Genomic DNA, 18,846 nt, shown 5'->3' with positions numbered 1-18,846 from the left:
TTTAAAGTTCTTCAAAGCAATTACTCCAGACATGTAGGATATCCTTATTTCCATTTTCATAACCCCTTTATCATCTTGGATTCCTTTTAAAGTACTACCCCCCCCCCCATCTCTATGTTATTTAAGCCTCCAGAGCTTTTTGTCACCTGCCTGATGTTTACCTTTATATTCATACTAAAATCATCCCATGACTTTTGTTAGGTATTTTTACACATAGCTTAGCTATCTTACATTTTTATCTGTATTCTTTTCCACAACTGCTTCTTTAACTTCTGCTTAGATAACATGCTTTTGAAAGATGTTGGTGGTTTTGGTGGTGAAGGAGGAGGATGTTCCTGAAGGGAACTGTGGTGTCTGTTCCTAGGTATAAGAATTCTTAATACTGTTACTTCTTGATCCTTCAATTCAGAGCAGATCTCATTAGGAACATCAATGAGGTTCATCTCTGATATTACATCCCCAGAAAAGTTTGAACTTTTGTATAGTAACTTTAATTGGTATTTCAACAATTAATTTGGCACAAAGTAATTTTCTGGATTGTGTTGCTGTTTCTCAATCACTAAAAACATTTTTTGAGCACTTTCTTTACTGATATCAGAGATCCTGCCAATCCTTCTGGATGAAAATGGGATGAATTTTCCAAAATAGACATTCCACTATATAATGCAGGATTAAGGAAAGTGTGTAGTATTTATTGCAGCTTCTAATTTGGTTAGAACTTACCGAAGATGCCTGATAAACAACAGAATGAGAAATTACTAATTCTCAAAAGGAGGTTCGTTCAGTTCCAGAGCTCCTCCTCACCATGGAAATCAAGGAAATATGAGAAGGTTATATTTCCATGATTTCTATACTTCATCTGTAGTTAAGTTTTATAGATCTGGAAAAGGTATATGACAAAGTGCTCAGAGAAAAGCTTTTCAAAACCACTACAATTATATGGTATAAATGGAACATTATACACAGCAATACAGTCTACCTTTAACTTGCAAGTCAGCAGTTAGAAATGAAAAAAATACAGGAAGATGGTTTGATATAAGATCAGGTTTATGACAAGGGTGCATACTATTGCTATCATCTATATGGACTGTATCATGAAGGAAAGTGGCATTAAACCTAAAATTAGAATGCAAGTCTTCAGGATTCTCTAATTAATCTGAATAACTAATAAATTTGGCATGAAAATCAGCAATAAAAAGACCAAAACTATGAAAATATGCAGGAACATAGAAAACTTCTACATTCTCAATGGAGAAACTATACAGCAAATAAAATATTTCTGCTATTTAGGTACAATTTTTAGTGAAAATGGCAAATTAAACATGGAAATAGACAACAAAATATGCAAAACTGATATGGTTGTGAACTAGTCATATTAATTTATGTTGAATAACAGAGAAATTAGCCAAAACACTTAACTAGCAATACATAAGAACAGTTTATAAACCAGTTTTCAGTTATGGAGCTGATTAATCTGTAGTACTATCATAGTAGTCTGTACACCCCTTTAGGATACATATGAGCGAAATGATGATGATGACATTTAGAAAATCAGGAAAATATCACAAGCTTCTGCATTTCAGTTTTAAAAGGTTTTGAGAAGTTCATGATATGGAGCACTTCAAAATGGTATATGGTGTGTGGGGGGGGGACATTAGATAGAACAATATATAGCTTTAGACTGGAATCCCAAAATAAACATTCTCCACACTAGGATATGAAGAATGTTTATCAGCACTTTTTCAATTAAAAGGTAAGTAGCTAGTCTCATACAGAGGTAACAGGTTTTTCTTTTCAGAATATCACTGTGCAATCAAGTAAACTGACAGAAGCAATTCACATACAATGTATACAGTAAACTGTGGCCTTATCCTGGAATGATGGCTATGAAGTTCTGGAATATCTGGAAGGTTGTGGGCACTTATGGACTATCAAAATCGCTGATAATGATGAAATTACAACCTACATTTAAGTTATAAGACTGAAAGAGACACAGGAAGATGGTGTGATGTAAAATCAGGTGTGTGTGTGTGTGTGCGCGTGCTATCTTCAATGTTATTCAATATCATGCAGAAAGGAGATGTTAAATTTAGTTCTTTATTTTATGCAGATATTATACTCCTAAATTATTCTAAAAGGCGTGAGGAATTTTTTTTTAAAATGCTACTCATGCCCAAGAAAGGTTATTTGCAAACCCATATATATTTTATACCATGGTGGGCTAAGGATTTTTCTATATTTATCAATTATATATATATATATATATTTCTATTTTTAATTTATTTTACATAGTCTGGAAATCCTGCTCTAGAGATCACATATGGAACTTTTACAAGCCACTTCGGGTTTCCAATAAGAGGGGCAGTGGTCTCACAGCGGGTGACAAAACGCATCTCCCACTTATCTTTTACCAAGGTTGGGATAGGATGAAATGACAAAAACTATGAAATTTGGCAGGACAACCCAAAACCTCAACAACATTCTGAATAGAGCAGGCATAGAACAAGCAAACATTTCAGGCCATTTATGCACAATTTCAAGTGAAAATGGTCAAGTAACTTTATGCAGAATAAGAGACAAATTAAATAAAAACACTAAACTAGTAGTGTAAAATAAGGGGTTGAAACCAATCTTAAATTTTTATGCATATGAGAGTTAGTTTAGAAAAATAAAATAAAATAAAACAACTGAGCAAAGATTACAGACCAGAGATATGAGTTCTGAGAAAAATCAGTGCAGAATTGTATTAAAAGTATTAGGTATTAAAAGAATTAAAAGGTATTTGGCTTGTATGAGACATAAGTTACTACTAAGTCACCAGGTAATGTGCAATTTCCAACATTTTGTTAGTAATATAAAACATCTTCAGAATGGTTAAAGAACTATTTTAGATGCCATTTATATATTTAACCTTTCCGACAAATTCCCCATTTCAGAAATGTACCATTCATCTATATGAAAACAAAGGATGTTTTCTGTCGATTCTCTTTCTACATTTTAACTTAATAATAAATGCTGAATATAACTGAATATGTTGAGGTATTCAGTGATCAATTTATAAGGGTGTTTAATCCTGATCAGGGTGGAATCATGAGGAACTTAAGTGTACAGAACATAGGAGAGGATAGCTTAATTGTGAGTGAGCAGGAGGTATTTGAGGAAATAAATAACCTTGATATTAATAAGGTGATAGGATTTGATGATATATCACCACACATCTTAAGGGAATGTTCCAGGGAACTGGCAGTAGCATTGCCATGTCTGTTTAATAAGAGTTTTGCAACAGCACAGGTTCCAAGGGAGTAGAAGGAGGGTAAAATTGTTCCACTGCATAAAGGCAGTGATAAGGCTGTAGCTTTAAATTATAGGCTGGTCTGTATATCTGGAGTTGTGGTGAAGGTCCTGGAGAGATTGGCGAGAAGTAGGATACAGAAATGGGTTGATAACAGTGGTATTCTCTGTAGTTATCAGCATGGGTTTGTTAAGAGGAGATCATGTTTCACTAACTTACTTATTTACTATAACAAGGTGACAAATACCTTTGACAGGGGAGATACATACACAGTGGTGTACTTGGATTTTGCAAAAGCTTTTGATAGACTGCCACATGACAAACTCTTAAATAAATTGAAACAGATGGGATTGATAACAGACCTTCTGTGTTGGATCAGTGACTGGCTGTCAGACAGATATCAGAAAGTTGTATATGGGGGGGTGCAGTATCTCGAAAGAGAAAGGTTACCAGTGGTGTGCTGCAGGGATCAGTTTTGGGGCCATTGTTGTTCAATCTGTATGTTAATGCTATTGGGTTGGGTTTAACTAGTGATATCCAGCTGTTTGCAGATGATGCAAAACTGGGGAGAGCAATGCACAGTCAGGTTGATATTAATGCCTTACAAGAGGACTTGAACAGATTGCATGAATGGGCAAGTAAGTGGAACTATCAGTTCAATGTTGCCAAGTGTAAAGTTTGAGATTTGGTAAGCAACGATGGGATGCAAAGTGGGGAAAATTTAACAGAAGTAGAGGAGATGAGAGATCTAGGAGTGATGTTAGACAATGACCTGAAATTCAGGGGCCACATTGCACAAGTTGTGAAAGCATCACATCGAATAATGGCAATGATGCAGAGAACTCTGACATGCAGAAATACAGAGGTTATGATTCCATTGTATAAGGCCTTGATCAGGCCTCATATGGATTATTGTGCACAAATTTGGTTGCCAGGTTTTCATGGTGATGAGGATATGCTGTAAAGGGTACAGAGAGGATTCACAAAGGTAGTCAGTGGGTCTTTAGAATGTGAAGTACGAGGACAGATTGAGAGAATGTAAGTTGCAGAGCCTCGTGAATAGGAGGAAAGGAGGGGGAGATATGATTGAGACATATAAGCTGGTTAGGGGTTGTTATCAGGTAGACATGGAAGAGATTTTTCATAGGATGGGAGAGGGGAATAGAACAAGAGGCCATTGCTGGAAACTGTATAAGGAGGGGGTGAGCAGGGGAGCGAGAAGATAGTTTTTTTGCATGGAGGGTGGTTGGTGAGTGGAATGCATTGCCTGAGTGTGTTGTGAATGTGGACACACTGAATCAGTTTAAGATGCGGTTGGATGAGCATTGTATGCAGTAGTGGGTACCTCCCATGATGAGTCTCCATGGAGATCAAATGTTAATAATAAGAATAATAATGATATTCAGAGATGCTAGCTTTCAACTTGTGACTTTACATGACTAAGTGTTAGGTTTACAATATTAATGTTTAATTATTATTATTAAGAGAGACCTCCAGGGAGTCAGAGACTCATCGAGGGAGGCCACATACTACACACACCAGCTATCACACTTATTCTTGAATTCATTCACACTGCTTGCACTCACAACATCCAATGGCAATCCATTCCAAGCAAGCACCACCCTCTGAGAGAAAACTATAGCCCTCACACCCTTCTTGGCAGCCTTCATTCTCAGCTTCCAAGGATGCCCTCTTGTCCTTTCCCTACCTTCCATAAACTGAAATCCTGTATGACCGTTTCAGAAGTTTGTAAGTCTCAATCATATCACCCCTCTTTCTCCTGTTTGCTAGTGTCTGCAGTCTATAAATTCTCAATCTATCTTCATAATCAGTATTCCGCAATCCTGATATAGTTTGCCCACCGATTAGTGATCCTTCGATACTTCTGCGCATGTTAGAAAAAGGAGAATCCATTCCGATAATAGGGTAATCAGTCCGTATTGTGGGATGAGTTGTTTATTATTACAGGTCGGAAAATTAACTTCTCTTTTATGATTATTGTAGTTAACTATGTTGCTTGTATAACAGTTGCAAAATTTTACCTATAAAGCAAGTGATTTCGCGTGTTGGTGACCAATTCATACGTCCTTCATTTCTTTCTCCCCTTCAGCATGAATTGACTCTTCTTGGCAAGACGCGAAGCAGAGATCTACAAATGGTGGGCGAACTATATCATTTTTTAACACTCTCCTTTGTACTCCCTCCAATATATCAGAATCACAATGGAAACCAGGAGACCAGACCTGCATACAATAGTCCAAGTGAGGTCTTATCAAGGCCTTGTAAAGAGGAAAAATAAAATTATTTTCTTTACATGTGAATGTTTGTTTCAGCATTGCAATTATCTTTTGAGTTGTATTTGCAATCTTTGCCACATGGCCCCTAAACTTCAACTTCCTATCTATTAACACTTCAAGATCCCTAGCCTCATCAGTTTCTTCTAGCCTAATCCCACCAATATAATACGACATTGGATATCTAATCATGCCGAAGTGAATGACTTTACATTTACTGACATTGAACTGACACCCATTTTCCCATCCCCACAATTCAGCCTATTCAAATCATTCTGCAAAGACTGCATATCAGCAGCATTCCTAATTATCCTACCTATCTTTGCATCATCAGCAAAAACGGTATGTCACTTGTCAAATCCTTCCCAATATCATTAATGTAGAGATTGAATTATGATGATAATTAAATCATAATATAGTTTAAAGTCAAGTTTGGATTTGAAATTCTGGATTTAGAATGATCACAGAGAACTATGTTTTGCCATGACTGTATGATCTAAGTTACACTATAAAAGGTTTTAACTAGACCAACAGAAATCCATCATTTATTTATTTATTTATTGTTAGCTTTACCCTTTTCTCCATATTTTATGAAACATTTCCATATGCTTGGGATTCATTTCCTAGTGTGCTGTTAAAGTCTCCTACATGAACTAGCTTTTCCTTTTTCTTTTCATTAGAGCAGAAAAATGAATTCTGCATTCTGAAATTTAGTCACATAACTCTACTTGAAACTGAATGCCATTCTAATTATCAAAACTGATGATATACTGTATACTAGACACAGATGACAAATTTTGGTTCATTTTACTTTGGTTAATTAGTGGGAATTAAAAGAATGGTAGCTTTCTTTCTTACCATGAGAAGTATTAATGCAAATTATAAAATATTTCTTCATCAGTTAACTCACTTGTATATGGTGAAAATTCAGGTAAGGTGACTGCATATGTCGAGATGGTAAGAATCAAAAGAACAGCTCATTATAATTGAAGGTTTGCTATAGTAGATTTTCTTTAGCTAGTCTTAGCAGGTGACTTTGCCATAAATGGCATTTTGCTATAGTGAGGGCAAAGAGTAATTCAAGAAGTGGGAATTCTATGTCAATATCACTTAAATATGAATTACTGTTGCTCTGACTATAGCAATGTGGTGATGGAACAGCACCTGCTAAAAGAAAGAGAATTCTTTGCAGCAGTCAGACAAAATCATAAAAGGAATGATAAAATGCTGTGACATTCTATAAGTTAGCTGTACATTAAAACATGCATCTTACCTACATGCCAAGATTAGGAAGTATGGTTGTTCAATGTTTACAACAAAATGAAAATACAGTAAATCAAATAGAGAAAATTTATAATATTAAAAATATCATCACTATATTTACCTTGTTCGATTGATTTCAAAGGTTAAATCCCAGGTCCAAGTAATAAAATTCGAAGTTAAATATGTAACAACAGTTTCAGAACACAATAGCTGGGTGCAGAAGACATTAGTCAGAACACTAGCATCATGGTGAAGATAGATTGCCAGAGGTTTCCGCTATACAGATCAATATTTGAATTAACTTGAAAGAACATGTTGCATCACAGACAGTAATCATTCTAAGAATTAGCAAAATTAATATGATAGTGGAATTATCTGAATACAATAACAATCTGGGATTATGATTAAAACAAAGAAGCACTTACCAGGACATCCCTACAATCCAAGATAACTGAATATTCACTGTATTTTTATCAATTATCACTGATGTATTAGAACAAAGTTCTAAGAATTTTTAATAACACAGATTGTACTTAACTGCTTTTCCTGATAGAAATTTGAGTTTAGTTACTAGAAATGTTTAAGTTTAGGAACTTCAGTACAGCTGTACAATTAAAATTCATGCCATAATTGTTTGCTATAAATGCAAAGATAAAATTGTGATAAAAAGTGTTTTGACTTAAGTATGTGTGAGTGAAAGATGAAAATTAATGTAGAACAGAACTGTTCCATGCAAAAAAAATTTCATATGCACGGGCCACTCTGCTTTCTTGTAGTGTGGCCTGTTTCCAAAAAGGAGCTCTGCAAATTACACAAGCTTTCCCATTGCATAATATCTTCTTTCTAGTTGGAAGAAATGTCAAACAGATGAACTAGACAGTAAGTGATCATCATCTGGTGAAACACCTCCACCATTTTACTTACTACATATCTGAAGTAGCTTATGTCATCTTGATTCACTAGATGACATAAGCTACCATTTCTGCACTCAACTCTACATTCATTGTCTCTTTTTTTGTGCAGTGTGAGCAATATCCTTCAAGGACATGCCAAACATATTTACAGATCCAAAATCTGCTTCATTTCAAAGAGCAACAGTAAAAATAGTTCCATGGGTCAATTGTTACATATGCTACTAGATTGTGCTTGGCGTGAAGGTCCGAGTAGGAATATGTGGAAAAGTGTTGAGGCCACATCCAGAGCACTCAGTCTCCTATTGTACGGCAATATGTCTAAGAGTGTCATCACTCGATACATATTTTTTATTCTATTCAACTATTCCCAAATGAAACCATGAAAAGTAACAAATGGTCAATTTGATGATGATGATTGATAGGATACCACGCAAAAAATTCCAACAAAAATTATATAAAGTATTCTAGCCAATATATATATATCATCATCATCATGCATATCAAGGATTTAGGCCTAGAGTGGCCTTAGAAGTCATCGTTGAAACTTTAAGAGGACATCCTGGTTTTCTTTTTCCTAATGGGTTGTACTTTAACACTTTCATTGCCAAGCTGAAAATTGGAATTTCGTGTGGTGACCAAATTTTTAAAATTTTTTTATTTAGTTAGCGATGTACACGCGATAACGCGTGATCGGCCGTTTGGTGAGAGCTCACATCACGCGATATTGCTTGATTGGCAATGAACATGTTAAAAGATTTGTTTTGGTAATCTTTCTATTTTCATTCTTTGAATGTGTTCCATCCATTTATGTTTATATTTTTTAATTTTTTCTATTACTGATTCTTGGTTTAATTCTTTCATAATTTCTTTGTTTAAAGGAGGGATCACTTTCACATCCATTTGAACATCAATGGATAAACTCACATATAAATGAACTTATGGACATACAGATCAAATATTCTATTTTAAACATCTACTGTTTATCAACCACGTTGCTTCCTCCCCCCCTCCCCCCCCCCCAAAAAAATGACTCTCTTTTACCAAAAATCTAAACAAATAGTGCACTTCATTCCTCCTAATTATTAGTCCGAACCCAGCATTGCACAAACATCCCAAACTTCAAGATCTACAACAAGTACTTTAAATACAAGTAAGAGGATGGCTGACTGGTGGTATACAGGAGATGTGAATCTGCAAGAATTAAGATAACCAGTGGTGTACCACAAAGATCAGTGCTTGGTCCACTGTTATTTAATCTGTACATTAATGATATTGCAAAGGATTTGACAAGAGACATACAGCTATTTTCTGATGATGCAAAGAAAGGTAGGATAATCAGGAATGCTGCTGATATGCAGTACTTGCAGAATGATTTGAATAGACTGGAATTGTGGGCATGGTAAAATGGATGTCAGTTCAATGTCAATAAATGTAAAGTTATTCACTTTGGTGATTAGATATCCAATATCGTATTATATTGGTGGGATTATGCTAGAAGAAACTGATGAGGCTAGGGATCTTGGAGTGTTAGTAGATAGGAAGTTGAAGATCAGGGGCAATGTAGCAAAGATTGCAAATACAACTCAAAAGATAATTGCAATGCTGAAACAAACATTCACATGTAATGATAAGGATGTCATTTTGCCTCTTTACAAGGCCTTGATAAGACCTTACTTGGACTATTGTGCACGGGTCTGGTCTCCTGGCTTCCACTGTGATTCTGATATAGGAGAGAGAGTGCAAAGAAGAGTGCTAAAAATGATATCAGGATTGTGGAATACTGATTATGAAGACAGATTGAGAATTTGCAGACTACAGACACTAGCAAACAGGAGAAAGAGGGGTAATATGATTGAGACTTACAAACTTCTGAAAGAGTCATACAAGATTTCAGTTGATGGAAGTTTTCAATTTATGGAGGGTGGGGAAAGGACAAGAAGGCATTCTTGGAAGCTGAGAATGAATGCTGCTAAAAAGGGGGGGGAGGGTTAGGGTGAGATTTTTCTCTCATAGGGTGGGGCATGATTGGAATGGACTGCCATTGGATGTTGTTAGTTCAAGCAGTGTGAATGAATTCAAGAATAAGTATAACAGCTGGTGCATGTAGTATGTGGTCTCCCTCGATGAGTCCCGACTCCCTGGAGGTCTCTCTTAATAATACTCATCATCACACCATTCTTCAATGGGATGAGTATGACCTACATGGGAGGTCTGAAAAGTTCTCGGCCTAACAATGAAAAAATGAATTTATTATTCCAAAATTAGTTTTGCTTTTCAATATAATCTCCCGTAAGACTAATACATTTATTCCAGTGATGCTGGAGTGCCATTATCCCATCCCTTTAGTGGTTCTCAGTAAGATCTGCAAAATATCCCTCTACAGCTGCAATCACCTTTTGATTCGAAGAAAAAATATTGACAAGTGAGGAAGAGTTTTAGTTTTGGGAAGAGACAGAACTCAGAGAGAGTCAAATCTGGGGAATAGGGTGGATGTTCCAACAATTCATAGTGCAAATCCCTTAATTTTCGCATTGCCAAAACACCTTTGTGGGCAAGTGCATTGTCCTGAAGAAAGGCAATTTTTTTCTTCTGCAAACCGAGTCTTTTCTCGTGATTTTTTTCGTCTAGTCTGGTTAAAAAATCGGAATAATATTCCTCGGTTATTGCTTTATCCTTTCCAAGATAATTAATAAAAAAAATGTCTTTAGCATTCCAAAACATCAATGCCATGACCTTTCCTTTCCTGCTGATGAAACTGACTAGGTCTTCTTTGGCACTGAACAACCGGCTTCTGTCTGCTGTTTTGACTGCTGTTTGGATTCTGGTGTATAATGGTGAATCCAAGTCTCATCCACAGTAATAAATCAATGCACAAAATCAGTTTTATTCTTCTTAAAATGCTCCAATCACTGTTCAGAGATTTTCATGTGAGTGCGTTTTTGATCTGCTGTGAGCAAGCGCGGCACCCATCTTGTGCAAAGATTTTTTCATTTGCAATTCTTCATGCAAAATATATCCTACACATTCTTTTGAAATGCCTACAGTCTCAGCAATTTCACATACTTTGACTCGCTAGTATCCAATACGATATCGTGCACTTAATCAATGATTTCTGGTGTTACACTTTTGGACGTCCAAAAATGTTACACTTTTTGGACTTCCTTCACGTGAATCATCTTCAATGCTGACAAGGCCATGTTTAAACTCAAAAGCCCATCCCTTAATTGTCGAAAATGAAGGAGAAGAGTTCCCATAAACTTTTATGAACTTCGAATGAATTTCTTTTAGTGTTAAGCATTCTTTTACAAAGAATTTTATAACCGCACAATACTCAATTTTATCCATTTCAAGTGTTGGATCATCCTTCCTGTCTTTTGATCCGCCATCTTGTTTTAACGTTGTTCTTATTAAAGTTAGTTAATTGTATGTTGATTACTAATCCAAATATAGGGAAATTTCTATTATACTGCGCCACCCTATATTCAGATTAGTCTATGCAAAATAGTGTAATCAAATATTAATTAACACTAGCAGTTTAATGTTTATATATAGGCCGAATTTTACATTAACATTTGAGGTTCCCGCTAGGTCCGATAATTTTATGAACGATGCAGTGGAAAAGAATCAGGCTAACAGCAAATTGAAATCAATAAAACAAAACATTTAATGCTAGGTTATATAATATATACATAAACATCTTTGGATACAAGATAATGCAAAATTTACTCAGTTCAACTACACATAACATTCACTTGACTTTTGGTATTAAACACTGAGCTTCAAAATCTAATTTCTCCCTAGTAGGCAAAGATATTTCTAAAGTTCTTTACCACTGAAATTCACAGCAAATTTAACAATTGTATTCTTTATCTATCCCTTAGTCAGAAATCATATAGCTCAGTCAAGAGATAGCTATCACTTTAGGGGGAGGGGACTATTAATCTTCTAGCTTCGGCAAATTTCAGCATAAACACCACAGTTAATGTTAGGATTTAACAGAAGGAGGCAACTCTTATAACTTCACTCTAAAATGCTATAAAGTACAACTGTCCTTACCGGAATAAATCTTTGCACATATTATTCACTGAGGCACACTTAAAACTTTAGTTAATTATCACACTGGAACTACACATTTCAAAAGTAATCTTCTTTAAATTAACTTAATCTTTAATTTCAGCACATCACTTAGGCAGACACACTTGCACTAGAAAATCTACTTATTCCCCATATACTACTTTACAATAGAATCAGCTTTCTACTAATCTTCCTTGAAAGCTCTGGAATACAACATTAACTTCAGAATTCCATGTCAATATTCTGAGTTGTCAATTTACATTTCAATCCTTAGTAATCTGATTACAGAACTTAATTCTTTGTACTACAGCCTCTTACTTAACTCCATGCTGCTAATAAATTATTTCCTCATCTCTATCGTACTGTTCTCAGTGCCGTTACTGTGCTGAGTGCTCCAATTGTACTCAGTCCCTAGTTCCCTGGTGCCGACTGACTGCCGACCAACTGTTACTCACCCTTTTTGTTTATTCTCGCTTTCCGTTTATATATTTTCACTCCGTTTTCCTGCCAAAACTTGTTCTCACCATCCAGCTCATATCAATTCCATCTCACATTCCATAACTCATGCACTACTACACTCGTGCCTTCAATTTTTAACTCCGTCTCCATGACAACAATTAGAGCAGTGCATAAGCATTACATAACATTATACCTTTATATACAGAAACTAAATAAAAGGATATTTTTCAACTCATTTAATATATAATTAATTATGAACACAAATTCTTCTACTATTAACATAGGAATAAATAAAATAATCCGAACATTATTTTTATACAGAGTCCTTTCCATCATTAATACATATCCTAGATTAAATAATTAAATAAAAAAACTCAAAGGTAATTATATGAATAATAGTTTATAATAAGAGATTTAGATTAAATAATATCTACAAATGTTGCCTTTGATATGGTGGATTATGTTGGATTCTGAAGAGAGTATTAATAATTTTAATTTCTCTTCATTCAGAATCCAACACAAGGGATACAGACAACACTTTTGCTTCAAACAGATGTATAAAACAAACTGCTTGATAAAATGACTTGCAATTTCACATGGATGCTTATGACAGATGTACCAACTTGGAAAAAAAAACTTGCCAATATTGTTGCCATCTATGGTTGAGGCTGACAACTTTTCAGCCTCAACTTTTCAGACCACCCTCGTAGTCACTTTTAATGCTAACAAAATGCAGTTTTGCATTGTTTCTTGAAAAATGGATCTCAATTTGCTCTCAACAATAAATGCCTCACATTCCCTCAGCCTTTAAAAAAAAAATTAGGCATCCTTTTTCTATTCAAGATGCTTCTTCTCATTAATCCAGCTACTAAATGTATATAAAACCAAATCCACCCTGATCACACATTCAGGGTGCACCAAAAACTTCCTTGATGTCATCCAGAAGAAGAGAATTCATCTGGCACAATGAAAGCTCTCACTGACCCCTTTCAATTCACTATCTCACAAATGCTCTGTTGAAGTTCTATCTTATCTACAAGTATTTCAACAGATGCTGCTCCATTGAACATCCATCATTGATCTGCTCTCCAGTATACATGTTTAAGCAAGACTAGCAGCTGCCTAAATGTAGCATCCTTTTGAAGTCCAACTGAAAAAATACTGAACTTGCTTCACTTCTTCTCCTTATTGCATCTCTCTGTCAAAGAGCTTTCCTCACGAACTTTTCCTAATCACCCTCCAGTTTATAAGAAAAATGTTAATTGTTCCTTCTTCCACACCCCTTGTATACTCTACACAAGAACTAAGATGATATGGGTTCTTCAGTCTCTCATGTGAGATTTTAATTTAAAAAATATATCAATGCACAAAATTGGCCACCTAGGTCTCTTAGAGATCCAGGGAGAATCCAAGTGACAAAAAAGGTGACAGGTCTGTAGAATACTCCATGCTAAGATAAAATGAAGATTTGTTGGGCTACAAAAAAAATTGGATCATGGTTAGTAAAGAAGAAGAATGGCTAAAACAACAGTCAGAGACCTGTCTAAAATCTGGAAGGATGGATTTATCTCCATGGGAACAAAGTTGAGGATTTTGGATGCAGTTGTTTTTCCAACAGCGACTTATGGATGTGAGACTTGGAACCTAAAGAAGTCAGATAAGAAATGGATATCTGCTTTTGCGATGTGATGTTACAGAAGGCTGTTGAGGATATCATATACAAAGGCATACAAATGAATGGGTGTTAGAAAAGATCAGTAGAACTTTAAGGCTCTTTAAGGATATTGACAGAAGAAAGTTAAAATATTTTGGACACGTAGAAAGGATAGAGAGGGGGACTTCTCGGAACAGTAATAGAAGGTAAAGTTCCTGGAAAAAGAGGCAGTGGTAGACCCATCAATAAGATGGATGGCATGTGTGTGGAGTGACTTATCTTCAGAGAGTTGAGGCTGCCAAAAAGCAAACAACGGGACTACATGACAAGTCCTAGTGTGGCACATCACCAAGCATCGCAGTGACTAAACGGCATCTGTAGATGCCCAGTGAACCTAGTAGTAGGTAGTAAAGATGGACTATGATAAAAACATACGAGTTACTGAAAGGATTTCACAGGAATGATGCTGAAGAAATTTTTCACTACATGACAAGAGGGGGACAGAAGCTGGATAAAGTTAAGAGCATGGTTAGCAAGACTTAAGGACTATATTTTATGCTTGAACAATAGTAAACAAGTGGAATCTTTTGTCAGTGAATGAGTTCAAGGATAAGTATAATAGGTACCGCATCACCAACAGTAAAGTGGAAATTTCAGAATAGTACTATTCCTATTAATGGTAGTCCCACTGGTCAATCATACCTGCTGACCAACATAGTACAGTTAAAAGCTAGGGTGATCTATAAAACATTACAGTTCAGAAGAACTAGCTTGTGACTTTTAAAAAATTTATCTTTGTCACCTTAAATCTGGCAGATTCACTCCATCCCAATTACACCTTCCTGATATTTGTCCATCAGCTACTCTCTTATCCAAGTCAACAGTTTATATTCAAATCCAATATTCACCAATTTATGCAACAGCCTTTCATGTGGTGTTCTATCAAATGTGTTAGCAAAGTCTAAGGGTAACATAGCATCCATTACCATTTATCCAACCCAGGTGCAACATTAAAATATGAGCTCACTGCTCAAATTCCACCTGCCTTTAGTAAACCCATGCTTTTCTTTGCAAGTAAAGCTTGTCCATTAACCTATTTGTGTATGTGAGCTCTTACCAATTTCTCTAAAATCGTCACCACTCCCAAGATAAGTCAGACATCTATATATTCTTTCCTGAGCTGAGACTCAGGTCATATAAACATGTTAAGAGCCCAGCCAGTTCAGTTGAACATTCCTTTAGCATATGTGCTGATATGCATTTATCCCTATTGATGCACATCTATCCCTATTGATGCACATCTATCCCTGAAACCTCCATCTAACACATGATGCACATGGCTACCAACACACTGATTGAAGATCCAGTGTATTGGTAACCATGTGCATCATGTTGCATAGAGCAGGTTGAGAGATCTTAGCAAAGTGAGCACAGTGATTATTTGAAAAACCTCATCTGCTTCTGATACAAAGGCATTGTCTACATTCAGTAGTTATTCTCCCATATATTTCTTTTTTAAATTGCAGCAAAACGTTAAATAGATGTTGAGTGTTTTATTGTATTTTTTTTTTTAAATAACGAAACCTGTGGTGAGTTCATAACTAAAAGAAACATGTATTAACCACAGTGAAAATTATTTAATTGTAAATATTTCATCCTAAGTATCTTAGGACATCATCAGTACAGTAGTTTAAACAATAATAACAATAACATACAATTAGGGTGCATGATTACAATAGAATCTCATTAAACCTATCAACCAAATTTACAACTTGTTACCTTCTCCTAAGGACAAACTCTCACCTATGATGTTGCCTGGCATTTATGAGATTCCATGCTCATGCAAATTGTCTTACTTTGGACAGACAGGTAGGTCTGTTCAGAAACGCATCTCGGAACATCAAGACCACATTCGTCTTTTTAAACCGCAGAAATCGTCTTTCTCAACATGGAATTGAAAATCCAAGCCATATGATCCATTAGGAAAAGTCTAAACTTTTACATAGATATTTATATAAACACGAACGTTTATATAAAGAAAGTTCTGAAGCTCTACTACACAGACCAAATTTAAACCACAACGACATTCTTACTATTCCTAAAGTATGGGAAATTGTGATACAAAATTGTGTAAAATAATTTTATTTATTCCCCCCCCCCCTTCTGTAGCACATTATGCACGTTTAATGAGATTCTATTCTAATCATGCACCCTTACTGTATGTTATTCCTATTATTGTTTAAACTACTGTACTGATGATCAGTAAGAACTGTTTAAAATTTGTAACAGACAACACAAAACTAATTGGTGCCATCTATAGTTGGATAAATGCTAACAGTATTAATTTGATCTTCAAATGACCTTTCCAGATTTTAGATAAATTAATACAACCAGACTTGAAGATACTTAGGATGAATTATTTACAATTAAATAATTTTCACTGTGGTTAATACGTGTGTTTCTTTTAGTTTTATTGTATTATGATTTTTTTTAAAAAATTCGATAAATGTTGAAAATTCTGCAACAAAATGATATTAATGAATGAATCAATACATTACAGCATATCTACCTATGCTCTTGGTGTCTCATGGCACATAAGACTATTCCATCCCCCACCAAGTTAGTTCAGGCCTTCCTCCTTTCTAGTCTGGGATCCATATCAAATCTACTCTTGGAATTTTTTCTTTGTCCATTCTCAGTATATGTCCAAACCATATCCATCTGCATCTTTTTATTTCACTGGTGATAATTTTTAGCTGTCTGTTCATATAACTCAATTTTTTATACACTAAGGCCAAAAGGTTTTATTTTACACAACACATTTAAAATTTGGCTTTGGGTTTTCTTTGTCAATTTCTATTTCTCTGATCCCTATAATAATATGGCCTTCATATAGCTATTCAAAATCTTTACTCTGGATTTATGATTTTTGGATGACTTCCATACATTAATCTGAAATCAATATTTGCTTTAATCAATGTTTGTTATATCCTCAGAAATTCCAGTGTAAAGACATTAAAAGTTCTTTACATAATTTTGTTTATGGAAGATGTCTATTATAGTTTAGCTAATTAAAAATCATTAATTTACTTGTTAAACATTTTTCCACTTGGTTATACTATAAATTAAAGATGCAAAGAATTATATTCTTGGTTTAATCCTTTATCCTAGTGTTAGCAAACAAAGTTTGTGAGCGAAGTAACTTCATGACTGAGCAACTAGTATATAGATGTTAATGACTTCGCATCACTTGCTTTAGTATCCCATAATGCAAAGCACATATCCTTATGGACATGCATAATGCTATGCATTATGGGAAGGGTCATTACCCAGATCCAGAAGTGATACCAAGGTTGAAGTAATGCAGTAGTCATATTGCCATATACAAGTATACAAAACTTTCAACATCTATCTCTAATCCAGAGTATTTTAGTCACAAGGGGTGATACCTTTTGGCTACTTGTATATGGAAATATGACTTCTACAATTACTTCAACCTTGGTACCGCTTCTGGGTCTGTCTCCCACTGATGAGACCTCAATAAAGGTTGAAACCAATCTGAGTGGTAATCCTTTCCATAATGATATGCATTATGGGAACTTTCCCCTTATCTGCAGGTTCGCTTTCTGCCATTTCAGTTACCTAGGGTCAACCCCAGTCTGAAAATATTAAATGAAAATTCCAGAAATAAACAATTCATAAGTTTTAAATCAGTTTTAAAAGTTTTTTTAAGTTTTTAACTTGAGTTTTAGAGTAGCTTGATGAAATCTTGTACAATCCCACCTGGGACCAACAGGTAGGTAGCACATTCCTATGTCCAGCACATCCACATTGTATTGCATACGCTACCTGCCAGTTAGTCACTTCGGAGCATCTCAGTTATCAGATTGTTTGTTGCAGTATTGTAGTGCTTATGTTCAAGCTACCCTTATTTTACTTAATAATGGCCCCAAACTGCAAGAGTAGTGATGCTGACAATTCAGATACGCCAACCATAAAGCGCTTCCTTTAAGTGAAAAGGCAAAAGTTCTTGACTTCATAAGGAAAGGAAAAAAAAATCACATGCTGAGATTCCATTCACATAACTTTTATTATAGTATATTGTTATAATTGTGCTATTTTATTATTAGTTATCATTGTTAATCTTTTCTTATTGTGCTATCTTCTATCGAAAGTCAGTGACCATCTTGGCAAACAAACTGCGCTCTTGTGCTAATCTGAGTAGTTGTGCAGTGCTCTTTCCTGTCCACGTCTTGATGTTGTCAAACCATGATATTCTTTTTCTTCCTCTAGTTCCTTTGCCATCAATTCTTCCTACCAAAATAGTTTGTAGAAGTTGGTATTTGCTGTTCCTCATGATATGGCCAAGATATGATGTTTTTCATTTCTTGATTATTTGTACAAGATGTTTAGCTTTGCCAATGGATTTTAAGATATCTTCATTGGTAATTTTTTCTGTCCATGATATCTTTAGCATTCTTCTGTATAGCCACATCTCAAAGGCTTCGATTTTCTTGATAGTTGTCGCCTTCAATGTCCATGTTTCAACTCCATAGAGCAGAATAGACCACACGTAGCATTTCTGCAATCGGCATCTGATTTCCATGTTTAGGTCTTTATTGCAGAATAGTGTTCTCATTTTCATGAAGGACTGCCGTGCAACTTCAATCCTTGTCTTTATATCTATTTCTGGATCCCACCGTTCATTGAGCCAGCAACCAAGATATTTATATCTTGACACTTGATCAATATTTTTCCCATTGAGTGTCAGTTTCATTGATGAGGCTGGATGTTTGCTGATGATCATGTATTTTGTCTTGTTGATGTTTATATTTATTCCCATTCTTTGGCTTTCTATGTATACTCTGTCAATGAGTTTTTGGGGATCCATAATAT

The 18,846-nt window shown here is 35.2% G+C and overlaps 1 protein-coding gene across 1 annotated transcript in view; it reads right to left on the bottom strand.

Moving 5' to 3' along the window:
• The window catches only part of casp (Fas associated factor casp), a 439,916-nt gene that overhangs the window by 151,282 nt on the left and 269,788 nt on the right, over window positions 1–18,846 (bottom strand). Inside the window, exon 12 of the mRNA XM_090414528.1 lies at window positions 6,971–7,125. Within this exon, the coding sequence (XP_090270654.1) occupies window positions 6,971–7,125 (155 nt within the window). The remainder of the gene's footprint in view (window positions 1–6,970; window positions 7,126–18,846) is intronic.

The sequence above is a fragment of the Typopeltis vanoorti genome, chromosome 25, assembly GCF_054136105.1.
Source record: "Typopeltis vanoorti isolate ZY-2024b chromosome 25, IOZ_Tvanoo_1.0, whole genome shotgun sequence".
Lineage (NCBI taxonomy): Eukaryota > Metazoa > Arthropoda > Arachnida > Uropygi > Thelyphonidae > Typopeltis > Typopeltis vanoorti.
Note: the sequence above shows the minus strand (reverse complement) of the source record. Positions and strands in the feature narration are given on the sequence as shown.